Source organism: Elgaria multicarinata, chromosome 11 (genome assembly GCF_023053635.1).
Source record: "Elgaria multicarinata webbii isolate HBS135686 ecotype San Diego chromosome 11, rElgMul1.1.pri, whole genome shotgun sequence".
Classification (NCBI taxonomy): domain Eukaryota; kingdom Metazoa; phylum Chordata; class Lepidosauria; order Squamata; family Anguidae; genus Elgaria; species Elgaria multicarinata.
Window position 1 is genome coordinate 18,522,440 of NC_086181.1, and position 27,351 is coordinate 18,549,790.

Here is a 27,351-nt window from a genome sequence, read left to right on the forward strand (position 1 = left end):
TTACTGGATTTTAGAAGTCAGGGGGCCTCAAGTCATCTAGTCCAAACCCCCCCCCCCACACACACACCTCATGCACGGGCCTTGCAGCTTCACAGCATCCTGTGAGGTGGCCATCCGGCCTCTGTTGGAATACTTTCAGCTAAAAATGTGAAGGCCTAACAAAACAAAATAGTGGGGAGATGGAAACTGGTGGAAGTTGGTGGCTCCAATGTCAGTGGGGTGGTGAATCTGCTCTGCGTTTCAGTCAGCTCTAAAGGAACTATCCACTGGGGAGAACAGTTTTCTCCCCGTTCCTCCCCCCCCCCCCAAGTTCTTTTTGGAAAATTTGAGAAAAAATATTTTCCCCTGAAATGTTTCTGTTCCCCCTCTCATTCCGCCCCCCTGTTTTTCACATCTATACCTCCAGCAGAGGGGAGCCCATCAGTGCAGAGAAATGGCTATACTATCATTTTTATCAGCATTTTTATTTATTTATATGCCACTTTTCCATGATAAATCCATGCTCAAAAGTGGCTTACAGTAACATCAGGAAATGTACGCAATCAAATATATAGTTTCAAGATAGTTCTGTAACAACTAGAAGTCAGAACAAAATTTAAATAGTCATACGCATAGGAACATTGAAACAACTCACATTAAAAATTACACACTAAAATTAAACCATCCAATAATAATTGGTACTAAAGCCAAACAAGGAACACAACAGCAACAACAACAGCGGTGGCAGCAGCAACAACAACAAATACAAACAACATCAAAATTGCTCCAACAGAAGCTGAAAAGGATGGGGTTGCAAGTTGGAGGTTGGATGGATTTAGCTTCAGCTCTGCAGGCAGATAGAAGGACATGAAAAAAGGAATGTACTTGTTGCACCCCTTCTCATGCCAAGGAACACTGTCCTCCCTTCATAACACATTGATGAATACTCTTCTCCGCCTACGGTCTGCCACATCCATTTACTCTGCAGCAAGCTGGTAAAGAACTGTTCAAAAAGCCAAGAAGAGGCTGGTGGTTCTTTGGGTGAAGAGACACTTGCAAAACATCACACCATGCAATGTGTCAGCAACAGTTCTAAAACAAACCTCAATCATTGTGGTGCATGAAGGGGCAGGCTGCGCACACCCCCAGTGTTCATGTGCTATTGTTGACCTGCATGCGCTAGAGACAAGGTGCATCCACCTCCTCCTCCACTCCATCACATCACATCTACACTAGTCTCCCCCAAACTGGGGCCCTCCAGAGTGTTTGGATGACAACTCCCATCATCCCCCGCCGGCCAAAGGTTAGCAAAGGCTTAATGTGCAATATTGTCTGACTGGCCACGGCTCTCCAGGGATCTGGACAGGCGAATGTTTTGAGCTCTGCCTGGAGATTCCAGAGACTGAACCTGGAACTTTTTGCATGCAAACCATGCACTCTCTTCCCACTGAGCTCTGGCACTCCCCTAAGTGCTCCTGTCAGCACTTTCCTTGAGATGCATGTCTCTCAGGGCCAAAGTAGACTTGACGTCCAATGTGTCTTCGGATTTAATGCACAGGTTTTTAAAATGCAAATAGGAGCAGCACACAGATGTGTGTGTGTGTGTGTGTGAGTGAGTGAGTCCCCTAATAATGATCATGATCTTTGATAGGAAATTTAACCCTTTCTTCCCCTGCTGTGTTTGTGGGGGAAATCCCTCCACTACCACCTGTGTGTGTGTGTGTGTGTATTCCTCCCCCACCAAGCCAGTGTGGTGTACTGTTGGTCTGGGATGTGGGAGACAGAGGGGTCTAGACCCCACTTGGCCATGAAGCACACAAGGCGACTTTAGGCCGGTCACTAACTCTCAACCTAACCTACCTCACAGGGTTGTTGTGAGGATAATAAGCCATGCCTTGCAAGAGGAAAAAGGGCAGTAGTAGTGGTAGTAGTAGTAGTAACAACAACAACCATAACAAAAACAATAATAAAGCAAATATGAATTCCAGAAGAGGGATTTCCTTCAGGTCTACAGCCAGGGGAGGCAAGGCTTAAATTCCCCATCCATGCAGGGCCGGATTAAGGCCAGCTGATGCCCTAAGCACAGCCCAATAATGGTGCCCCCTTGGCCCATACACTGCTCAGCCGGCAAGACATTAAGAGCTCATCCACACAAAGCAGGATATTCCAATATGAAAGCGGTATGAAAGTGATATACTGAAGGGCAGGATACACTACTGATTTTTAGTGATACTGAAGTGCACTGACAACTGTTGGAGCCCATGACACATCTACACCAAGCAGGATATAATACTATGAAAGCAGTATGAAGGTGGTATTTGGTACGTGTCATGGGCCCCAACAGTTGTCAGTGCACTTCAATACCACTATAAAGCAGTAACGTGGCTCCTGCATCTTATATACCATACCGCTTTCATAGTGGAATATCCTGCTTGGTGTAGATGAGCCCGAAGACTCAATAAGTGCTGAAGTTTTCTCTTTTGTGCACCACTTAATTGAACACATTTCATCTTGGGGTCTGAAAAGTAAAGAAGCAAAAATAAACACACACACACACACACACACACACACACACACACACACACGGAATGTATATATTTATAATACTTATAAAAAAACACTGAAATTCATGCAGAAAACGTTGGTAAGACAGTCAAACATACTGAACCCTAGGTATATACTGAGACAAAGATTGTCAGAAAGTTATCTCAGATGTCAGATGACGTCGTGGAACACGTAGAGCCTAAAGCTGGTTTATTTATTTATATTTATTTAGAGTATTTTTATCCCGCCCTTCAGCCAAAAGGCTCTCGGAGCGGCTTACAATGTATCAATAAAGAAGACAGTCCCTACCCTCAGGCTTACATTCTAAAAAAAAAGACATGACACACAAGGAAAAGTGTATGGGGAGGGAAGAGGGAGAAAATAAAAAGAAATTAAGGAGACTGCTTAGGCTGGTGGGAAGGCCCTGCTCCGTCCTCTCATCTCCCAATGGAGGGGCAAACCAACAGCTACTTCTTCCCCACATGGTGAAGATGTTAGCCCTGGGGGGTGGGGGGGTTCCAACTGAAGCAGGCTCCGATGGTGCCTGCCTGCTCCAGTCTCCCTCGCATCTTCTTCCCCACAGGGTGAAGATGGCAGTTAGCCCTGTGGGGGGGGGGGGGTCCAACTGAAGCAGGCTGTGATGGTGCCTGCCTGCTCCAGTCTCCCTCGCTTGGAGAATTTGGTATAATAAAATTGATTTGGTATAAAAAGCACAAATAATAATAAAAAAAACCTGCCACTTAGAATATGCTGCTAGACCCTTCCTATAAATCTGGAATTCCTTAAAATTAGATGGCTACAGCTATGGTACAGGTACTCTGTGGTGCCCCCCCCTTCCCTTGGTGCCCTAAGCACGTGTTTATATTGCTTAAAGTTTAATCCAGGGCTGCATCCATGCCTACTGTGATCCTGATTATTATCAGGCTGATCCATTATCAGTGCTGCCCCCCACCCTTCCCCATGGATGCTGCTTGCATTTTTCTGCAGCTTAATTCATTGCAAAGATGCCTTTCACATCACTTCTGGTTTTGCCCTCCGCTTCAAAGGCATGGAGCTCCTCCTGGAGTGAGACTGGCTCACTTAAGGAACCAGTGGGCTGCCTGCCTTTGACATCGACATGTGTCGAAGTATTGTGATGGCAGCCGTTCACCGCAGATAGAGTCCTTGTTAATTTGCCCGCTAATTCCTTGAAGGAGAAGCTCAAGCTGTCTAGCGCCAGGAACCCGCCTCGAATTCCGCCCTCATTGTGGTGGTGGGGGCATCTTTTTCGGTAGGCTGCATCCAATTTATCGGCCGTCTACGCATTCGCTGGTGCAATTGTGCAAATTCAGCATTTATTAAGGGGAACAAAAAGAAGAATTTGCAAAATACCCAAGCTTGCATCTGCAGCAGGAAGATGAAGACTGCAAGAAGGGGGAAACCTGGTGAGGTTTGTACCAAGATAGGGAGGGAGAACAATTGTCGTGAAATGAAAAGGGGCAAAAAAACGCCAGTCAGGAGACTTTTTAAGGCTGTGAAATGTTGTCCTAATGCAAAGACGTTGCCATCATGAGCAATGAAATAAAATGGAAGGAAAGTATTTATTGTGGAAGTTGCTGATGAATTCCAGTCCATTACTTGAGATAAGAAAATGTCATTTTTTTGAAGGTGGTGATGGATCCAGACTAAGGGCTCATCTACACCAAGCAGGATATTCCACCATGAAAGTGGTATATAAAAGGCAGGAGCCACACCAAGCAGCATATAGCAGTATGAAAGCGGTATATAGTATGTGTCAATGGGCCCCAACAGTGGTCAGTGCACTTCAATATCGCTACAAAGCAGTAGTGTGGCTCCTGCCTTTTATAGACCGCTTTCATAGTGCAATATCCTGCTTGGTGTAGATGAGCAATTCGTTAGTTATGCTGTAGACCCATTGATCCAGCCCAATGTCTTATACAGCACCATTGACGTAATGGTATTTTACAGCACAAGCAACCCCGCTACCTGCTCCAAAAAAGGTCTCCGTCACAAGGCGCTTACAATATAAAGCAGCCGTCCCTAAGCTGGTGCCTTCTAGTTGTTTTGATCTATATATTAAAAAGTCATGCTGAATCTGACGAAAGACCTATCTGGATCAACATTCCGTTCACACAGTGGCCAACCAGCTGCTTGGAGGAAGCCCACATATAGGACATGAGTGCAATAGCGGCACCCCACCCACCCATGTTCCACAGCAACTGGTATTCAGAGACATACGCCCTCTGATACTGCAGATAATATATTGTTGTTGTTGTTGTTTATTCATTTAGTCGCTTCCGACTCTTCGTGACTTCATGGACCAGCCCACGCCAGAGCTTTCTGTCGGCCATCACCACCCCTAGCTCCCCCAAGGTCAAGTCCGTCACCTCCAGAATATCATCCATCCATCTTGCCCTCGGTCGGCCCCTCTTCCTTTTACCTTCCACTTTCCCTAGCATCAGCCTCTTCTCCAGGGGATCCTGTCTTCTCATTATGTGGCCAAAGTACTTCAGTTTTGCCTTTAATACCATTCCCTCAAGTGAGCAGTCTGGCTTTATTTCCTGGAGTGTGGACTGGTTTGATCTTCTTGCAGTCCAAGGCACTCTCCGAATTTTCCTCCAACACCACAGTTCAAAAGCATCTATCTTCCTTCGCTCAGCTTTCCTTACGGTCCAGCTCTCGCAGCCATAGGTTACTACGGGGAATACCATTGCTTTAACTATGCGGACCTTTGTTGTCAGTGTGGTGTCTCTGCTTTTAACTATTTTATCAAGATTTGTCATTGCTCTCCTCCCATCATGATCAGTAGCCATTGATAGCCATTTTCTCCATTAATTGTTATAATCTCCTTTTAAAGCCATTCAAGTTGGTGGCCATCACTACGTCTTGACGTAGTGAATTCCACAGTTTAACTATGTGCTGTGCAAAGAAGACCTGCCTTTTATCTGTCCTGAATCTCCCACCAATCAGCTTCATGGGATGACCCCCATTGGGTTCTAGAATTATGGGAGAGGGAGAAAAATGTCTCCCTATTCACATGCTCCATACCATGCATAACTTTGTGCACCTCTATCATGTCTCCCCTTAGCCTCCTTTTTTCCAAGCTAAACAGTCCCAACTGTGTAACCTTCCTTCATAGGGGAGATGCTCCAGCTCTCTTGATCATTTTACTTGCCCTTTTCTGCTTATCAAAGCCAGTCGGCTGAGCTTCGGAGAGAAGTCTGCTACCATCTGCTTGCCGGTAGCTCATTCCCTGTAGGATCACAGGCCCAGCCTGGGCTAATCATTAACATCGCCCAAAGACGGATCGGCCAAAGGGCACCCAGACAAATAATTCTACTTCTTGCTGGGATCCTGCCACTGTGGAGAGCCGGAGAATAAGGGGAGCAAACCTCGGTGAGTCAGCTCAGAAAGGGGATGGGTTGGAATTACAGCAGCCTTCCCCAACCTGGGGCCCTCTAGTTTTGCCAGACTCCAACTCCCATCATCCATGGCCAGCACAGATGGCTGGGGGATTAGGGAGAACAACATATGGTAGCCAGACTGGTCACTGGTACACCTAGGGGTGACCACATTACACCAGTTTTAAAATTTCTTCACTGGCTGCTAATTAGTTTCCAGGCGAAGTAAAAAGTGTTGGTTATCACCTTTAAAGCCCTACATGGTTTGGGTCCAGGCTACCTGTGGGATCACCTTCTCCTGTACAATCAGCCCCGCACACTCAGGTCCTCTGGGAAGAATCTACTTCAGTAAGTCAAAGTTAGGCTGATGGGTATTACCCAGAGGACCTTTTCTGCTGCTCCCAGACTGTGGAATGGCCTGCCGGAGGAGACTCGTCAACTTAAGAGTCTATTAGCATTCAAGAAAGCTATCAGGACTAATCTCTTCCGACAGGCCTATCCAGTGGAATTTTAGGATGTTTTTAGAATTTTAGGATGTTTTAACAATATATATTATGTTCTTAATTCAGTTTTATGTATTTTATATTTACTGTTGTTCCCCGCCTCGATCAAAATGGAGAGGCGGGTAAGAAATAACAACAACAACAACAACAACAATTTATTTGGAGGGCTCCAGGTTGGGGAAGGCTGGTCTCGTCTAGGGTGACCTTATGGAAAGGAGGACAGGGCTCCTGTATCTTCAACAGTTGTAGAGAATGTTTAACAGCATATGCTAAGTCTGTTTGTTTTTTAATGGACCCCAGAACTGTTGTTGTTTAAATGGATACTGTTGTTTTATACTGTTGTTTATATATTTTTGATGGTTTAAAATTTTGCATACTTTTTAATGTTCACTGTTTTTAACTTTTGTAAACCGCTCAGAGAGCTTTGGCTATGGGTGGTATATAAATTTAATAAATAAATAAATAGAGAAAAGGGAATTTCAGCAGGTGTCATTTGTATGCATACAGCACCTGGGGAAATTCCCTCTTCATCACAACAGTTAAAGCTGCAGGAGCCCTGCCTAGCATGACCAAAAGAGGGCAGGTCTCCTGCAGCTTTAATCGTTGTGGTGAAGAGGGGATTTCACCAGGTGCTGCATGCATACAAATGACACCGGCTCACAGATTTCTATAGGCTTCTGCCAAAGTTGTTCTGTTTGATTCTTTTTTCATGTAGTCTATATATTTTTTCCAATCCGTCCTGAAAGTATCTCTTTTCTTTATCCCTCTATGTGTTCTTAACTTCTGTGTCAACATAAAAACGAGATAATCAACAATCTTCTTGCAATACTTTGTTGGACTTGTCACAATTAATGAGATACTTCTAGTTTGCATACTTTGTGCTGTGCTTTCATGTAATTGACCAAGTGTGGGGAGGGAACGGGGAGGGGTATAGAATAAGTGTTGATGTGTATAGTTTTATGTTTTATTTTTATTCTTGATTTTTGAGTTCAATGTAAATAATAATAATAGTAAAACACACACCAAATGACACCTTTTCTCTACAACTCTTACAGGAGCCCTGTCCTCTTTTCCATAGGGTCACCCTACTCTTGTCAGTGTGCCCCTGCCAGGGTCTGGGCCTTCAGCAGGTGCTCAACAATGCCTACCCTTGATGCCAGCCCTGTCTAAAATGACAGGGTGGAAGGAGAGATTGGAGAGGGGCAGAGAGGAATGCATACCAAGGGTAGCAAGCTAACTAAAGTCAAGGAGAAGAGGAACCTGCAACAAAATGTTACAGCACGGAGTGCTTCCTGTTCAGATTCAAGCCGCTCCATTCCATTCCCCCCTCCCTTCCCAACAATCAGTCAACATTCCACGGCTATTGAGCATGCTCAGTCCTCATTTGGCTGTTTTGGGTCTCTCCCCTCCCTTACAGTTTGAATGGCTGCCAGAGCACTGTCCTCTGTTTCATCTCTAGGTCTGGTTTAATGTCAAAGAACTATAAGGAGGGTAGGGCAGAGGCTCTGAAGTTGCTCATCAAGAGTTAGCCCCAGGACAGCAGACTGAGCAGGTACATATGTCACCTGATCACAGCCTTCCACCCCCACACACACACCCCCACCACCACACACACTATGGTGAGATGTCTTGTATTTCTGTTTAAATAATAGTTATTTCTAAACCTGCACCCATGCATATAAATTTGTATATGCAAATATTATGCAGATTGGTATCCTCTTTTGTCCTCCCCCCCCCCATGATGCATTTTCTCTTTTGGGGTGATGCATAGATGGCCACCCTAAATGGCACTCACAACCTGAACATTGAATATAGAGGGAATGATGGGACACTGTCCCACAGTGTCCTTTTGCCAGCAGAACAGATATCACTGGCATCAGGGACGCTGCTCGGCTCTTAAAAGATTTGGGGCCCAGGGCCACAGGGCACGAATCGGTATAAAATTTATACATGCCAATTTATATCTATATATACAAATTTGTAATAATTACTAGGACGTCTTTAAATTTCACAGAAGACAAACAAAGCCAATTAATTTCCCATCCAAATCAAATAAGTGATTTAATAAATTTGCACTCGGCCCCACCCCTACCCCACCCCAATAAACCTAAATCAGTGGTTCCTCTTTAATTACAATTTATCTGCAATGGCCCTGAACAGGTGTGAAAAAATGCACAAAAATGCACACACACACACACACAAAAGACCATCTGGAAAGTTTTATCATGAACCGTCCCCCTCCTTCTCCCATACAGTCACTCAAACATACAGGGATCAGCACCTTGGCTAGCTCATTTAGAGTTCCTGCTGGTTCTGACTGAAACCCAGGATGGCTTCACAGCCCCACCAAATTCAGAGCCACCAGCCTCCATTTATATACCCACACATACAGAGAGCGTTGAGTGCAGAGCTTAATGTGTAACCAACACTGCCATTGATTTTTACATTTGCAGCTTGCAATGTCTTGCCACAATTACTTTGTTCCCCCTTGTGAGTCCAAGCGAAGATGAAGCTCCAAGTGTTTTGCTCAATGACACGCATTTACAGTCTGCGGCATGAATGTGGGAGCCAAAATAATTAAAAATGTGGAAGTCAATGCAAGCCCCTCCATCTCAGATTCATTCTTCCCTGTGGTAAAACCACATGACTAACACGGCTGTTTCTCTCTCCTCCCCATTTATATCGTGTGGCAGGAAGAATGTCTGGAGGCCAAAGAAAGAGGCGGGTTGGAATTGTGGGCTACGGACATCTCGGTAGGTAGCCTTTCTTGTCAATTTCGGATCACTCCTATATCAACCCTGGCTTTGCCAGTGGATCTGGCAAATCATGTGTATTCTACCTATTCTGGACAAAATTGTCATATGTTCAGCAATAACACAGATGTCTTTTATTTCAAAAGAACATTAAAAATGTGCTTCATTAAACATTTCATCATGTCCCAGTTTAGGGAAGATAACATTATTTGCAGAATACCTGATAGAATGCCATTTTCCTCTGACGATGGTCTGGCTCATGAACTTGGCAGTGATGAGACCTCCACACCAGTGAGTTTGGCGGTGATGAGTCCTCCACACTAATGAGTTTAGTGGTGATGAGTCCTTTACACCAGTGAGTTTGGCGGTGATGAGACCTCCACACTAATGAGTTTGGTAGTGATGAGTCCTTTACACCAGTGAGTTGGCGGTGATGAGACCTACACACTAATGAGTTTGGTGGTGATGAGTCCTTTACACCAGTGAGTATGGTGGTGATGAGACCTCCACAATAGTGAGTTTGGGGGTGATGAGTCCTCCACACTAGTGAGTTTGGTGGTGATGAATCCTCCACACTATTGAGCTTGGGGGTGATGAGACCTCCACACTAATGAGTTTGGGGGTGATGAGTCCTCCACACTATTGAGTTTGGGGGTGATGAGACCTCCACACTAATGAGTTTGGGGGTGATGAGTCCTCCACACTATTGAGTTTGGGGGTGATGAGTCCTCCACACTAGTGAGTTTGGTAGTGATGAGTCCTTCACACTATTGAGTTTGGTAGTGATGAGACCTCCATACTAATGAGTTTGGTGGTGATGAGTCCTCCACACCAGTGAGTTTGGCGGTGATGAGACCTCCACACTAATGAGTTTGGTGGTGATGAGTCCTCCACACCAGTGAGTTTGGTGGTGATGAGACCTCCACACCAGTGAGTTTGGGGGTGATGAGTCCTCCACACTAGTGAGTTTGGTGGTGATGAGTCCTCCACACTAGTGAGTTTGGTAGTGAAGAGTCCTCCACACTAGTGAGTTTGGTGGTGATGAGTTCTCCACACTAATGAGTTTGGCGGTGATGAGACCTCCACACTAATGAGTTTGGTGGTGATGAGTCCTCCACACTAATGAGTTTGGTGGTGATGAGTCCTTTACACCAGTGAGTTTGGTGGTGATGAGACCTCCACAATAGTGAGTTTGGGGGTGATGAGTCCTCCACACTAGTGAGTTTGGTGGTGATGAGTCCTCCACACTAGTGAGTTTGGTAGTGATGAGTCCTCCACACTATTGGGTTTGGCAGTGATGAGACCTCCACACTAATGAGTTTGGTGGTGATGAGTCCTTTACACCAGTGAGTTTGGTAGTGATGAGTCCTCCACACTAGTGAGTTTGGTGGTGATGAGTCCTCCACACTAATGAGTTTGGTGGTGATGAGTCCTTTACACCAGTGAGTTTGGTGGTGATGAGACCTCCACACTAGTGAGTTTGGTGGTGATGAGACCTCCATACAGTGAGTTTGGTAATGATGAGACCTCCACACCAGTGAGTTTGGTAGTGATGAGTCCTCCACACCAGTGAGTTTGGTGGTGATGAGACCTCCATACAGTGAGTTTGATGGTGATGAGTCCTCCACACTAGTGAGTTTGGTGGTGATGAGACCTCCACACTAATGAGTTTAGTGGTGATGAGTCCTCCACACTAATAAGTTTGGTGGTGATGAGTCCTCCACACTAATGAGTTTGGTGGTGATGAGTCCTCCACACTGAGTTTGGTGGTGATGAGTCCTCCACACCAGTGAGTTTGGTGGTGATGAGACCTCCACACCAGTGAGTTTGGGGGTGATGAGTCCTCCACACTAGTGAGTTTGGTGGTGATGAGTCCTCCACACCAGTGAGTTTGGTGGTGATGAGTCCTCCACACCAGTGAGTTTGGTAGTGATGAGTCCTCCACACCAGTGAGTTTGGTGATGATGAGTCCTCCACACTGGTGAGTTTGGTGGTGATGAGTCCTCCACACTAATGAGTTTGGTGGTGATGAGTCCTCCACATTAATGAGTTTGGTGGTGATGAGTCCTCCACAACAGTGAGTTTGGTGGTGATGAGTCCTCCACACTAGTGAGTTTGGTGGTGATGAGTCCTCCACACTAATGAGTTTGGAGGTGATGAGTCCTCCACACCAGTGAGTTTGGTGGTGATGAGTCCTCCACACCAATGAGTTTGGGGGTGATGAGTCCTCCACACTAGTGAGTTTGGTGGTGATGAGTCCTTTACACCAGTGAGTTTGGTGGTGATGAGTCCTCCACACTAGTGAGTTTGGTAGTGATGAGTCCTCCACACCAGTGAGTTTGGCGGTGATGAGACCTCCACACTAATGAGTTTAGTGATGATGAGTCCTCCGCACTAGTGAGTTTGGTGGTGATGAGTCCTCCACACCAGTGAGTTTGGTAGTGATGAGTTCTCCACACCAGTGAGTTTGGGGGTGATGAGTCCTCCACACTAGTGAGTTTGGGGGTGATGAGTCCTCCACACTAGTGAGTTTGGTGGTGATGAGTCCTCCACACTAGTGAGTTTGGTGGTGATGAGACCTCCACACCAGCACATTTGTGGGTCACAGTGGTTCTCTCTCATCTGCTTTCTCCCCTGCAACAAACCTTACCAGTTGACTATCTCTATACCAGGGGATGTGGAATGCCCTTCCTACAGAGGCTCACCTGAGGCCTACATTGTTATATTTTCAGTGTCAGGCAAAGACCATTCTTTTCTCCCAGGTATTTCAGGGACTTGGTTTTTAGATTTATTTATTTTTTGAGGTATTCTTATATATCCTGTGCTGTGTGTTATTTTGCGTTGCATTGTATACTTTCAACCATTTGCATTTCACGTTAATCTTGTAACCCTCTGTATTACGTTTTATTCTTTTAACCATTTGTAATCCAGCTAGAGAACCATTGTTATTGGGTGGATTAAAATACAAACAAGCAATCAACACAACAGGCAGAATGTTGTGGTGGCAGAGAAAGTGATGGGTTCAAGTGCACATACTCCTTTTAAGCAAGGAGATTGGGTAGCACACGAGATCTAGCTGTCCCACCTTGTGCCCCACCAGCAACAGCAGCCACTAGCTGCTAATGGCAGGTTGATCTTGTGGACTAGAGGGAATATTAAAACATCACACACACACACACACACACACACACACACACACACACACACACTTTTAAACACAGGCTTTTCCTAGGGCTTGATTTGGCCTGGGGCAGAATGCCAACCCGCCCTTCCTGTTCTGATCAATGTAATATGCCTGTCTAACGCAAGCCGTCTAATGTTTCATTAATTTGTGCTGATGGCCAGTGTGATAGTTCTCTATGCTCTTATACATATATTCCTAACCTAAGAACATAAGAATTACCTTGCTGGATCAGAACAAGATTGACTTCTGCAATGCGCTCTACATAGGGCTACCATTGTATCTAGTTCGGAAACTTCAGCTAGTTCAAAATATGGCAGCCAGGTTGGCCACCGGTACATCTAGGGGTGAGCATATTACCCCAACATTAAAATCACTCCACTGGCTGCCAATTAGTTTCCGGGCAAAGTACAAAGTACAAAGTACAAACTGGACCCTAAATGGTTTGGGTCCAGGTTACCTGCGGGATCGCCTTCTCCCATATAGTCCGCCCCACACACTCAGGTCCTCTGGGGTGAACTTACTTCAGTCAGCTAAAACTAGGCTGACATCAGTTTCCCAGAGGACCTTTTCTTCTGTCGCCCCCAGATTGTGGAATGGCCTGCCAGAGGAGATTCATAAAATTAACTCTCTGTGTGATTTTAAGGCAGCTTTAAAGACTAGCCTTTTCCGGCAGGCCTATCCAGATCAATGTTAAATCATGATTTTTTAAGATGTATTGATTCCTGCTCTAATGTTGTTCCCCGCCTCGATCCATAGGGAGAGGCGGGTAAGAAATAAATATATTATTATTATTATTATTATTATTATTATTATTATTATTATTATTATTACTGCAGCGTTCTGTTTCCAATGGTGACCATTCAGCTCTTCCTTGATACTCATAAAACAGGGCATGGAAGTGTCTGGGTCCTCCATTTCGGACTCTAAATGGTGACCCCTTGGATGGTGAGGGGGGGATGAATTCTGCCTGCTAGGCCAACTCTGAATTCTTTTTTGACTTTTTTTTTTTTTACAAGAGCCTCAGCAATACTGGTAAATGTGTCAAGCTTTTGTAGATGGTTTTCGTCGCTCTGCAGGAAACAGATTTGGGGTGTAGAAGGAACGGAGCCAATCTCTGCGTTGGCAATGCTTTTCAGTCCGGCTTTCTGTTTCTCCAGGCCAGTACTTGGTGAAACGGCTCCAAGACGACGGCCTCCAGCATGGCTTGGAGCTGGCCTTTGTTTGGAACCGGGACGCTGGGAAGTTGGAGCAGACGGTGCCGGCGGAGCTGCGGCTGGGGAAGCTCTCCGGTTTCTTGGAGCGGTGAGCAGGCAAGCCCAGCCGGGGACGGGGTTTTGGGGGGCATGGCAAGGATAAGCAAAACAAAGCCACCATGAACCCTCAGGCACACTTGCCACACTGTACACCCTCTAGATCAGCCTTCCTCAACCTGGGGTGCTCCAGATGTGTTGGACTGGGAGATGCAGTCCAACACATCTGGAGCACCCCAGGTTGAGGAAGGCTGATCTAGATGTTTTAGACTACAAATCCCAGCATTCCTGGACATTGGCTGTACTAGCTGAGGCTGATGGGCATTGAAGTCCAAAATATCTGGCAGGCACCAGTTTGGGGAAGACTGAGGGTTAGTCACAGCAGTTACAAATATACACTCTCAGTAGTTTCCAGTTTTAGTCCTACGTAGAGGAGACCCAATGAAATGAGTGGGACTTAAGTTAATCACAACTAACTCCATTCCCATTCATTTAAATAGGACTACTGTATGTAGGGCTACCACTGGACACTATCCTCGGGCTGTGCTCCTCTACACCAGCCTTCCCTACAATGGAGAAACTCTTTCAGCCTGGAGGCTGAATTCCAGTTTGGAGAACACCTTGGCAGGCCACATTTCAGTAATGGATGGGGCTGAGTGAAAAATGGGCAGGGCCCCAAATGCCAGCATATTTTAGCTTCAAGCCCTCACTGCCAGTAATTAAGCCTTAAGAGAGACTTCAGCCATTTAGAATGTGGGGAAAACTGCAGGAAAAACACACACCAAAATTGGTGGTTGAGGAAAGGGATAGGGTTCAGCACCTTAGATAGCTTCTTTAAACTTCAGGCTACAACCTGGAGTAGCTTCACTGTATCAGAGTCACCAGCCTCCACTGGGTGTGACCACCTGGGGAACCATGGAGGGATAGATTGGGTCTCCATGCATGTCCTGTCCAACTCAGTTCAAAGCGCGCAGAGGTGCTGAAACCAGCAAGGCAGGTCACATATAAGAACACAGAGGAAAGATAAGTCTCACATCAGGTCATGTCAAGTCAAGTTCAATCATGTCCAATCAGGTCAGGTCTTGTCAGATCAAGTTGGGTCAAATCTTGTTGAGTCAGGGCAGGGCAGAGTAGGTTTGCTGAAGAGCAAGGCAAGATTAGACCAGGCAAAGTGTTTCAGAACCTTGAGCAGCTCCGAGTTAGCTGAGACTTAGTCAAGGAGAGCTGTTGACTCAGCAACAGTCAGAGGCTTTCTAAAGCCTTGCAAAGACCTGCAGTTAGCCACATCCCATCTGAGAAGCAGCTTCTTTCTTTAAGGACCATTGCCTGATTTTATAGCTGCTGGCTCTTCCAGGGTGGTGAAGGCTGTAATGGGGGAGTGTCCTCAGCATCTGAAGAGTTAGATAGAGGCACATCTTCTGACCTGGAAAGCCCTGGCATAGAAAGAGCTGTGTTAATGGAGGGAGTTTTCTTTCCCCCCCCCCCCAAGTCCTCTTTGGTACCAGATGATAGATCGAATCTGGGGGACATGACAAGGCAGAATGGATTTGGCCTGCAGACCTTAGGTTCTAGTCCAAATGGCAACAGCAGTCTCGGGTAGCAAAGTGTCTTTCCCAGCAACTGATCTGATTAGCTAGAGATGCTGCCACAGACTGAACCAGGATCCTTCTGCATGCAAAGCAGGTGATCTTCCACTGAGCTCTGGTCCTTTCACCAATATGGAGTAGCCATATTTTTGCAGAGGGTGGGGTGGGGGGGTCCATGGAAAGAAGCAGGGTGTGACCTGAATGGTATGCCCTCGTCAAGCTCCCTTGCAGCTCTGCAGAGCGTGCCGAGACACAAATCTTGTTAGGTCCCAGACAGCCCCACATGGATGGAGAGATGCCCAGCATTGGCATCTTCAGCAATCAGGACCCTGCATCACAGTGGCTTGGGGTGGCAACATGTTGTGGGCTAATCCTCCTGGGATCACCTGAAAGATTTGCAGTGCATCCATTCTGACATCACTTTTCCATGTTTACATATTTTGCCATCACGGAGCTGTCAGTCCTAGGTACAGTCGTACTCTATATGTTTCAGTCATGACAGGGCTGGCTCAAGACATTTTATTGCCTGAGGCAAAAGACAAAATCCACACACACACATACACACATACACCTCACTTCATTGTACAGAAGCCACCGGACTGGCAGTTGAACCTTACTTCAACACTGGCGATGGGGTGGCATCTTTCAATGTAGAAAGCAGACTTAAGGGCGAAAGGCAAGCGGTGTGTCACACAAGCGCTGTCTGCTCACCAGGTCTCAGCATCTCCTGCCTGAGGCAACTGCCTCACTCTTCCTGAATAATGGTTGCAAATTCAGGGACAGATTTGTCCGTCTGTATTAAAGATAAATAAATCCTAATGTAGTGAAAAGCAATGACCAGCTAGAAGGTGTGACACATATGCTTTTGCATAGTCTCCAGAAGAGTTTGGCCGGGGCCCTCATCTAGAGCGTCTTTGACATTGTTGTAGATCCAGCCTTGTCACTGTGTCTCTCTTGTCTTTCCAAAGCCGTGCTGACATTGTTATCGAAGTGGCACATCCGTGCATTGCCCAGAACTATGGGGAGTCCTTTCTCCAAGCTGCGGATTTCATGGTGAGGGCTCCAGGTGCCTCTAGAGCAGGGGTGTTGAACTACTTTCACCTAGAGGGCCACGTTCAAGTTCAGAGAAGCTCTTGGGAGCCGCAGGGCGGGGACAAACTACCAGCACGTCTTAGCTTGAAGTTCTTACTGCCAGTAACTAACCCTTAGGATGTGCTGGTATTTTGACTTTTTAGAATGGGGATGGGGGTGGGGGGACAGACAAAACCAGGAAACCATCAAATCATCAGTGGTTAGTGGGGAGGAAAGGGTTGGGAGGGGTCAGGGGAAGTGGGCGTGCCCATCTGGGGAACCCCAAAGGGACAGATTGGAGCTCCAGGCGGGATGGATTTGGCCCATGGGCCTGCAGGTTCACCACCCTTGCTCTAGAGGGAGGCATCTGTACATTCTGTCGCCCCTCCACCCCAACCACAGTCTTTTCAAGGTAGGTGGGCACATTTCCTTTCCTTATTTTAGCAAAAAATATCTTTCTTGCCTATCACTAAGATCACATGCGATGCCCAATGGCCTTCACACCAAGATCAAACTTCCTTACTTTTAAAACTTGTCTGCAATTCTATCCCTGAATACATAGGCGTGCACAGCATATTTCATTAAGGTAGGCATCCTGGGATACTTTTTTTTAGAGATGAACATTTATTGAATACTCAATCATAAAGGACATTAATTTTTATTCATTTATTTATTAAGCACTGTAGGCACTGATGCCTACTCCACATCCGGCTTGCCTGACCGCAGGAGGGCCGTTGCCGGTAGGGCATTGGTGGGGCTTTGTAGTGACACTGGCCAGAGGAGGGGCTTATGGAGGGGCGATATTAGCCTTCGGGAGTCCTCTTCCTGGCCTCCTTGAAGCGTGGCTCCTGGCAGAGAAGCTCCTGGCAGAGCGATTTCTTTTCACTCCTGCTGCTGAGAGCAATGGTCCACAATCGGGGTGGGGGTGGCAGCAAAGCAGTCGGAGGGCAGCTGGAGGACCGTTCCTGCTGTGTCTGGATCCCCCTCAGGTTCCCTACTCAATGCCCCCCTCAATTCAGTGTTTATTGCTTGAGACATTAAGTTGTGCCTGGGCACACCCAGCACACCCCTTGCGCACGCCTATGCTTGAATATTGTTTAACCTCTATGCCATCAAATTTCTAATTTTTATAGCTTCCCCACCCCCCACCGGCTAACTACCCATTCAAACTTACATTGGATTATGTCCCATTGAGCTCACAGTGAGACTCCCTTCTAAGTAAACATGCACCAGATGTTGCCGTCAGTGTACAAAATGCTTTACAATTCCATCTCCTTTTATACATGTAACAACCCTGCGAGATCGACTGCTCGGGTCCACTCAATGAATTTGGGCGGCTGAGTGGAGTAGATAATTACTTCCCTCCTCTTCAGAGATGCCCATCTGCGTTGAGCTTTCTTTTATAGAGAGGACATTCTGCAAAGAATGCCACCAAATGGCATTGGTTCCTTCTGAATGGCCTTAGAAATACATGGAATTTATGAATGGCCTTAGCAATCAGGATTGGCATCAAGGGTAGGCCTGGCTGGGCACCAGCCAAGGGCTCGCACACCAGCAGGGGCCCATTGCCAAGAGCGCCCTAGAGTTGTTTCTCGTCTTCATAACTGCAACCCGCAAATTCACCTGCCTCTCACTCTGGCCCAGACAACGGAGGTGGTGACAAGCAGAAGCAGTAGATGCCATGGTCTACTTGCTCTCTGTCAAGCAAGCAAGTGATAGCAATGATGAGAAAGAGGAGGAGGACCAATAGCAACCGGTGGCAATGACATTGAGAAGGTAAGACTCACTGAGAAAGGAATGAATTGCCCGAGGGGCCTTCAAAAACCTGAAGCCAGCGTGGATAGCAATGGCCATATTTAATTGAACGGTATATTCCTGCAGCCACTGGGAAGGAGACAAACATTCACAGGAAAATAAGTTATACCCGCTCCAAGGCTGGCGTAATGCTCATCTTCCGATAGAGGTGGAGCTGGAAGGGGTGTGGATTCACAGCCTCTCCTTCCCACCCATTGGCACACCTCTGACATGCCTCTTCCCCCCCCCCCCCCCGACACCAGAGCTTCGACCCCATAAAGGAACCCCCTGTGGAAGTTTCTGCAGGGGCTGGGAAGAGGAGATCTGAGATAAGATCTCCTGCAAGGTTGGTCCTCTCACCCCACCCTTGGAAGGGGAATTCTGCTATATCCTATAGCTCCGGGGCAGTGCTGGCTTCTTCTTTTGAGGGATCTTGAGCAAGACCTTCTGGGTTCAGGTCTGGTTTTGGGACAGAATAGCATTGGGGGAATGTACCTCTGCCCCATGGCAGTTGAACTGTGGGGTGCCTCAGGGCACCATCCTTTCCCCAATGTTATTTAATATTTATATGAAGCTGTTTGGAGCAGTCATCAGGAGATTTGGGGCAAGTTGTCACCAGTATGCTGATGCCACCCAGTTCTGTTTCTCTGTAACATCTGAATTGAGAGAGGCCATGCACATTCTGAACCAGTGCTTGGATACAGTTATGGCTTGGATGAGGGTCTACGAACTGAAGTTGAATCCCGATAAGACAGGGCCCTTGTGGGTTGGTGGTTCCCAGGTCTGGGAATTGGGGTGTTTTCTTGTTCTGGATGGGGTTGCGCTCCCTCTGAAGAAGCAGGTCCGTAGTTAGGGGGTGCTTCTGGATCCATCTTTGTCACTGGAGGCCCAGGTGACCTCAGTGGCTTGGAATGCCCCTTATCAACTTTGGTTGGAATGCCAACTACACCCATTCCTGGACAGCCACAGGCCATAGCTAGACCTAAGGTTTATCCCTGGATCGTCCAGAGGTCAAACCTGTTCATCTAGGTGACACACAGGGAATCCAGTGCTCAGGCAGGGGCGAACCCTGGATGATCCCAGGTTAAATCTTAGGTCTAGCTGTGGCCACAGTCATTCATGCACTGGTAACCTCACAATGAGTTTACTGTAATGCGCTCTATGTGGGGCTGCCCATGTGTGTGGTTCAGAAGCTGCAGCTAGTGCAGAACACAGCAGCTAGGGTGCTCACGGGGACACCTAGCTCTGCTCATATAAAACCCGTATTAAAAGAATTGCACTGGCTGCTTGTTAGCTACTGAGCCACATACAAGGTTATGCGGTTATCTTACAAAGCCCTAAACAGCTTGGGACCAGCAGACCACCTTCCCGGATGACAACTACAATCCTCAAAGGAGGCCCTACTGGCCATTCCAAAATGAACAGAATGCCGCCATGTAGAACCTCAGTGGCGGGCCTTCTCTGTGATGGCACCCACCCTCTGGAGGACCATGCGGTTCGGGGGGCGGAAAACTTAACATCTTTAAAACGCTTCCTGAAAACACACCTTTACACACAGACTTTCTCTGGCTTTTAGCTTAGCTTGTTTTTATATTGCTTTTTTTAAACTTTTGGCTGGTGGGCAGTATAAAAATGTAATAAATAAATAAGATAAAATAACTAAGACACCTTCAACGGACCCCCTTCCTCGGTGAATTTACATTCTCACCACCACTGTCACCAGCTCCTGTTATTCCTCTTCCTTATCATCACTACCACCTGCTTGCTTGGCAGGCAGTGGCATCTACTGCTCCACCTTCTCACCCCACCCCTGTTGTCAGGGCCAACAGTGAGAAGCAGGTGAACAAGCAGGTTGCCATGGTGAAGAAGAGGCGCAAGTCTAGGGAGTTCTTCTCATTGGGCCCCTTCTCAGATGTGGGACCCCACCAAGAGCCCAATCACGCCTACCCTTGATGCTGGCTCTGCTCCAGAGACACCATCCCAGGGACCATTGGATTGTTCTCTCGGTAAATAAAGTCCACCTCCGGGTTACCACTTGTTTCTCTCTCTGTCTTAAACCCCCTCCCTTGAAGCCCTTCCAGAACCATTCTTGCCTCACTTTGCTTCTCCTCCCTCTCAATTTATTTATATTTATTTTATTTATTTATTACACTTATATACCGCTCCCATAGCCAGGGCTATCTGGGCAGTTTACAGAAATTCTAAAATAGAGGTAAAAACAAGAATACAAAATTTAAAACTCTAAAACACAGAACATGCACACATAAAGCATTAAAAACCGATTAAAAACTAAACATGTGGGTAATTAGGATGTGCCGCCAAAGAGGAAAGAGGAAAGAGGAAAGTCTTAACCTGGCACCGGAAAGATAGCAGCGTTGGTGCCAGGCGAGCCTCATCAAAGTGAGCTGTCTCCTACCCAATCTCTTCTACTCATCAAGCCATGGTAAGAACATCATTTCCACCAAAGACTTATCTAGTCCAGCATCCTAGTTCCCACAGTGGCTGACTGTAGTCTTCTCTTGATCTCCATCCACTGGATAATAGAACTGTCTTGATCTCCACCAACTGGACGGAAAGCATTTGACAAAATCTATTCAATCCTGTTGGGGACTTCTAAATAAATGTGTAAGAACAGTAAAGCGGTCCTCTCCCCAGCCCCAAACCCCGCCCCTGGCTTCCAGACACCAGTCCTTGCAAACATTTCTGTGTCCACTAGGTGGGGTCACCAACAGCCCTGGCAGATCTAGGTACAGAGCTGAAACTCCGCAAAGCTGGAAGACAGTCTGGACACACCCTCTACATACCCAGTGGGGCTCTGTGGGGTGGCCAAGACATCCAGAGGCTGGACGACGCTGGGATGCTTCAGGTAAGATCCTGCAGAGGGTCTGAGTTGAGAAATGGAAAGGTGGAGAGAGAGAGAGAGATGCAGAGCAAGAAGTGTGCGGCAGCTGATCTGCTGCCAGGATTATTGAGATGGGTTGCATTTCTATACCGCCGTTCCTCTGTGATGGAACTCAAGCCAGCCTTTATGGGGTCCCAGGAGGTCACCCATCCAGTCACTGACAAGACCCAGCTCTACTTCACTTCAGCAAAGTGGCGACATCCTGTGCTCTCAGGCCATGCCCCAACACCATGAAATGTTGCACTGTTAATCCGGAGTTCAGCACAGGCATAACACCCTCACACAACGCTGATCTCTCAACCCCTGGCCCTCTCAGCCTCTGCTGTAAGTCCAAGACCCCAAGGAATTCCACTCCTGCCCCCATCATCTCGTTGAGAGCTCCATGTTTTGTGTCACCCGTATAATAGGTGTCGTGGCTAGGCACAAATAAGCCGTGGGGGGGGGTGCATGTTGACTACCCCCGCAGTAAACTGACATTCCTGGCTTAGCGTGGGATCTGACCACATGGGAAACCAACTAACCCACAATTGGTAACCATTAAACCCAGTTTCAGATTTGCAAGGCAAGAACCCAGACGCTCTTGCTCAGATGAGAGTGTGGCCAATACTGGGAAGCATGTAAACAGGATCAATGGTGGAACCCAGTTACCGTTTTGCTGTGTCATGGAAATGACACACTGGTTCAATTTATTTTATTTTATTTATTTTATTTATTACATTTTTATACCGCCCAATAGCCGAAGCTCTCTGGGCGGTTCACAAAAATTAAAACCACAGTAAAACACCCAACAGGTTAAACAGGTTATTGTCAATTACTGTAGCACTTCTAATTATACCAGAATTGCTTTGGAATCCCTACGGTTCTTATTTTATCGTCCTAATAACTCTGGAAGGTAGGTGGATGTCTCTGGATTAAGCTGCCCGTTATTATCCTTGCAGTTAATATTAACATATATATTGCACTGTCAAGGTACGTGGCATAGAGTACCATATGCAAAAGAAGGTTTGGTCTCTGCCCCAGAGATGTCACAAGCTAAACAAACGGAGGGAAAAGAAGCTTTAGGATTTGTGATTTCTCTGACTTTGGTGATTTCCCCCACTTTTCTAGGCATTAACAGTCACCATGGTGAAACACCCTGATAGCTTCCGGCTAGCTGGGCACCTAGGGGAGCTTGCCAAAGGAGCCTGGCAGGAGCGTGTGGTGCTGTACAATGGCCCCGTGCGGAGGCTGTGCCCTCTGGCCCCCAACAACGTCAACACCATGGCAGCTGCCTGTATGGCCGCCCCTAGCCTGGGCTTTGATGGTGTAAAAGGCTGCCTTGTAGCTGATCCTAAGTGAGTTCCTTAACCATGTCTGTTTAGTTTATTAGGATCAGCTGAGAGTCACCGAACAGTGAGCTGGCAAAGAGCAGTGTCATGGTGAGCATGTTGGAAGTTGGCTGGGGAGACCGAAGATTGCACGAGAGAAGGGAAAGAGAGGGACACAACATGTCTCCAAATAGCATAAGACCATCAGTGCAAGATTTTCCAGGAGTTTCTTTTCACAGCACCTGGGAGAAACATTGACTAGGTTCAGACGAGACATTGTGACTGGTCATGGGTTATACCCGTAGGTGCCATGTTGCATATCCAAGCCCCACTTGGGGGAGTGTCATGTCATGTGAACCGGGAAAATGTGTCTTATGCAAGGGTTAAACAACCCACTCATAACCCTAAAACAAACCATGAGTTATGTGAAGGCTTCTTAACACTCGCCAGGTTTGCACAACAACCCCCAGAGCACGGGTTGCGTGTTCAAAATGGGGGCTGCACAGGCCCTGCAGCCTCACCATGGGTTAAATAACCCACGGTGGGCTGTCATGTAAACAGCCCCATTTTAACCCAGTTCACACAACCACAGCTTGGTTAACTCTGCTGTGCGCACTGGCCGGATTTCCTTGATTATCTTTGCTGGCGTGTCTTGCCATGGCATAGCGCGTTTGAGGGGGCAGCAACCACCAAACAGACCATGGGTTGTTGTTGGGTTATTTGAGGGTTGCTGATCCTCCTCCCCAAACAAGCTATGCCCCACCCGGGTGTGGATGAGATGGCAAGCTATGCCAGAAGGGTACTTAGGGAAATCCGGCATGCAGAGCAGGGAATAAGCCTGCAAGCTTTTTGTCTCAAAGGCAACAAACCAGTCTGTAGCAGTTTTCCTCTCCATCAGGAACAGGTCTTTTGTAAAGCTAATGAGTCTTAATGTCACATTCAAGACCAAGCCATCCCCAAATACTTTGCTTTACAACAAGGTATAATATATTGTTGCTGGGAAAATTCATTCCAGCTATTATGAGGATTTCAGTTAAGCTCAGAGGGAACAAGGAGGTCTGATGGGATGATGTCAGCATCCCTGCTGATCAAAACATCCCGGTGCCTTGTCCCTACAAGTCCTGGCTCCACTACCCCATCGAGTCTAACTGACTACATTTCTCTGCTGCAGCCTCCCTGACTACCACGTGGTGGAAATTGAGGCAACTGGGCCAGGGGGCTTCTCCGTCAGCACCAGGCGCAAGAACCCAGCTGCTTGTGGGGCCGTCACAGGGGCAGCCACCTTTGCTGCTTTCTGGAGCAGTTTGTTGGGTGAGGACCGAACCCTCCCATATTTGGAACCTCCCAACTCTCCATCCCGATCATGAGACAGCTTGCTCAAATGGCCCTAACAGCAACCACGTCCCTCATCCTTTGCTGTAGCATCTTAAGGACCGGCATCTTTTGCAGAGCTGTGCCTGGCCTTTCAGAGGACATTACAGGTCCCTCGCTGTGTTTTTAGCTTTCTTTTCCGTCTTTTCAAAAGGCCAGTCTCTAGCTCTTTACTTGTGGAGACATAAGGGGAAGGATGCAGGCAGCATCCTATATAACCGGTACGGGTCCTTATGTAGCCAAAATGGCACCACCCACACACGGGAAGGATCAGCAGACTCAGGGAAAACCCAAAACTTGCAACAGTACGAACAAACTTCAGGGTGGGGAACTGGAAACAGTGCTATGACTGAACATGCTCACTAGGCACAGAATGCAGAGTGTGGGAGTGAGCATGTAATGGTATCCTGGAAAAGGACATGGCTGGCTGGCTGGAAGGAAGGAACATTCCATACTACAACATTTTGTTGCAGGTCCCACTTGTTGTACCTAACTGTTTACTAAAAAGTAAATTTGCTCCTGCTTCCTAATATTCTGCCCAAGCAAGGCAAAGGCACTGTGATCACTAACAAGGACTAGACCCTTACATTTGAATGTTATAACATTAAACTATTTTAAAATTAATATTATTTAATACAACTAAATAATGTAACAATGTATTGAGATCCTGGTATCCGTGTTCTAGTTGTTCAGCACTGATTCTTCATCCCTTTATGCCCCTGGACTACATTTCTGGCTACGGGCTTGGAATTTTGGTAACTCATAATCCTAACATCAATCGCCTGAGCCTTTTAATCCTAACACCTGCATTCTACTAGTAAAGGTGTTACTTTTTATTTAATGCATTCTTGCGTTATATGGTGGCCAGATGAAAAAGATGGCAGGGCTCTTGCACCGTCAACAGTTGTGTATAAGAGGAAATTTCTACCTCTGCTGAAATTCCCTCTTCTACAAAACTGTTAAAAGTGCAGGAGCCCTGTCCAGTTTTACATCCAGCCACCCTACTGCAGCTTTCCCCAATCTAGTACCCGCCAAGTGGTCGAGAATACAACTCCCATCATCCCTGCCCATTGTCCATACTGGTTGGGGATGATGGGAGTTGTGTGCTAAAATAGCTGGGGCCATAAGTTGCCCATCTCTAAATTAAATAATAAAGTCAGTAGTAGAATTATATCCCTGTTCGGCACCCAGCAAAGGCCCGGTGAGGCACCAAGACTGTGCAGGCATTCAAAACCTCTCTACTGAATCTGATTTAGGGTAGAGGGGAAAGGAACAGGATCGTGCCTCTTGGTCCCACCTTGACCTCCTACACACACTCAGCAAAATTTCTGGACGGGCCAACCACACGTGTACAAATTGCACCCTGGGTCCCAATCAGTTTTTACGCATAGAAACGCTTAGAAAAATTATGCGGAACTCGAGGGGCTGCAGAGGTGGGTCTAGCAACACATGGCCTGCAGGCCACATGCAGCCCCCGCTGCTGCCCCCCTCCAGTCCCTAATCATTTTCATTTCACCTGTTTGATTGTAGTTCATAAGGGGCAAAAGAAAGGACACCCCACCTAAGTTACCAAAACATGCCCATTCCTGGTCTAGCACGCCCATACACACTCTTTCTCCGAGGGTTCAATAGTGAGACTCATAACATAAGCACTTTTTCGAAGAACTAGGCGGTTGTGTGGACAGTGTCATTCCATTGTTTAGTCACTAGAGGCGACTTGACTTCATTATATCCGGGTACCGCCAGTATTTTCCAGTGGCTGTTCTGTTCATGTTTGAGAGAGAGAATAACGTTTTTGTCTGGCTTCCCGACTGGTGGATCCTCTGAGCCTTCCATGGCAGCTGTTGAGGGATCAATGCAGGAAAGTGTCATAGGTGGAGGCAAGACTAATATCCAACAGGGTACAGCACAGGCTGCAATCCTTTTATCCACTTACCTGAGAGTAAGCCACACACATATATAGGATTGCACTGTTTATCTAGCACAGAAGGCAAAGTCCCGCTTCAGAAAATCTGGGTGTCTTGGCAATTCTGCAGGAAGTTGGGTGGGTGGGTTTTTTGGGGGGGATGTTTGTTTTTGTGGGAAGGCAATGTTCTGGGCTCTGCTTGATCTCTTCTCTTTTCCTGCCTGCAGTATGCCAAGGTCACGGAGGTCGAGTCTATCTCTGCTGAGCTTTAAGGTGCCTGTTTTCAAGAGGATACGTGGAGGATGTCTGTTGGTGCCGGAGGTTCAATTACAGGGTGCACAGAATGCAGGGAAAGGCAGCAACAATTGAGCAAAGGAGACATATCTGTCCTTCCCGCCCTCCATGCTTTCAGTCTAGCAACAATAGAAACATTGAGCTAGCAATGCCTAGAGCTTCACCTCTGTCTCTTTCCGTAACTCAGCGTTCCTCAACCTGGTGCCCTCCAGATATGTCAGACTACAACTCCCATTATCCCAGCCACCATGGTCAGGGACAATTAGAGTTTGTTTGTTGGATAAGTGTATGTAACACCCAACTGACAGATGTCCTTGGAGCAGTTTACAATCATAAACTTAAACGAAAACATCTCCGAAACAATAAATGCAACAATAAAAATATTTTTAAAAATATTTTTAAATATGAAAAGGTCAGAAGTAAAATTAATCATCAGAGTAACACATTAACAATTAAATGTCTCTTCACAGTGAAGACATCAGGCAGATCTCCCTGGGAAGGAGATTCTACAGATGTTTTGATCGAACGACATCCAGAGGGCCACAGATTGCTCACCCCTGCCTCAAATGATGGCCTTTCTTTCCAAAGTCCACCAGAGTTCTCAGTCTATCAACCATCCACACCAATAAGTTTAAGTAGAGCCGTGCACAAGTGGCCTCTCAAAATTCCCCACCCTATTTGTGGCAGAGAAATTGGGAGGACAATTTCACCAAATTTCTCCAGAGGGAGAAGAAATTCTCCAACAATTTCTCACAGCTCGGCATCGCCATTGACAAGGGTTGCAGAACAGCTTCTTTCTTCTAACGGATTTTGGGTTTTTTGCACTGCCAGTGCAAGTGGCAACACCATCCACTGTGTTGACAGCCTGGCCCACATTTTATTTTATTAGTTTATTTACATTTATAGACCACTCCCCATTCAGAATTTCAGAGCGGTGGACAAAATAAAATAGAACAAAACCAGAATAAAACACATTAAAATACATTATTAAAAGAAACAAAGTACAAAATAAACTACGGCTGGTCATTAAGGGAAGGCTTCCTGGAACAACGTTTTCAGGAGGTGCTGGAAGGAATACAAAGTTGGTGCCTGCCTGACCTCCAGAGGCAGGTAGTTCCATAGGAAGGGGGCCACCACACTGAAGGCTCTTCCCCTGGTGGACTCCAGTTGGACGATAGGTCTATGTAGAACCACCAGGACTATGCCCTTGGATGACCTCAGTGACAATGCCCCACATACCTAGCATCACTCTAGGGCACTGAGGGGAGGGAATGCAGCCACCACAAAAAATAATGGTGATGGGAATATACAGAAAATTCTGAAAAGTATCTTTTTATTTCTAGGAGGTACGAAAAGAAAAATCTCAAGAATTTCCTTTAAGTTTTCTTTCCCCATGAAAGGGGCTTCCATTTTTCTGCATAATTCTCAGAGCAGATTATAATTTATTTTGAGTGTGTGTTGTTGGTGTTTTTGACCTTAAGTAATCCCTGTGAGGTGGCTGAGGGG

General features: G+C 46.7%; 1 protein-coding gene across 2 annotated transcripts; it reads left to right on the top strand.

The window, feature by feature from the left end:
* Window positions 1-5,837: 5,837 nt before the first annotated feature.
* Window positions 5,838-26,236, top strand: ASPDH (aspartate dehydrogenase domain containing). 2 transcript variants are annotated; one of them, XM_063137697.1, is made up of 8 exons: window positions 5,838-5,919; window positions 9,121-9,180; window positions 13,522-13,666; window positions 16,169-16,253; window positions 20,782-20,931; window positions 22,075-22,301; window positions 23,446-23,585; window positions 25,779-25,912. In XM_063137697.1, the coding sequence occupies exons 2-8, from the start codon at window positions 9,126-9,128 to the stop codon at window positions 25,814-25,816; spliced, it is 840 nt and encodes a 279-aa protein (XP_062993767.1). In that variant the 5' UTR covers window positions 5,838-5,919; window positions 9,121-9,125; the 3' UTR covers window positions 25,817-25,912. The 2 variants fall into 2 exon arrangements, with proteins under 2 accessions (XP_062993767.1, XP_062993768.1); XM_063137698.1 differs by lacking the exon at window positions 23,446-23,585 and having other exon boundaries at window positions 25,779-26,236.
* The last annotated feature ends 1,115 nt before the right edge of the window (window positions 26,237-27,351 follow it).

Coding starts and splice junctions, on each gene's coding strand:
- ASPDH (XM_063137697.1), top strand. CDS start 9,126: ATGTCTGGAGGCCAAAGAAAGAGGCGGGTTGGAATTGTGGGCTACGGA. Junction 13,667..16,168: donor CTCTCCGGTTTCTTGGAGCG/GTGAGCAGGCAA, acceptor GTCTTTCCAAAG/CCGTGCTGACATTGTTATCG. Junction 20,932..22,074: donor ACGACGCTGGGATGCTTCAG/GTAAGATCCTGC, acceptor CCACTTTTCTAG/GCATTAACAGTCACCATGGT.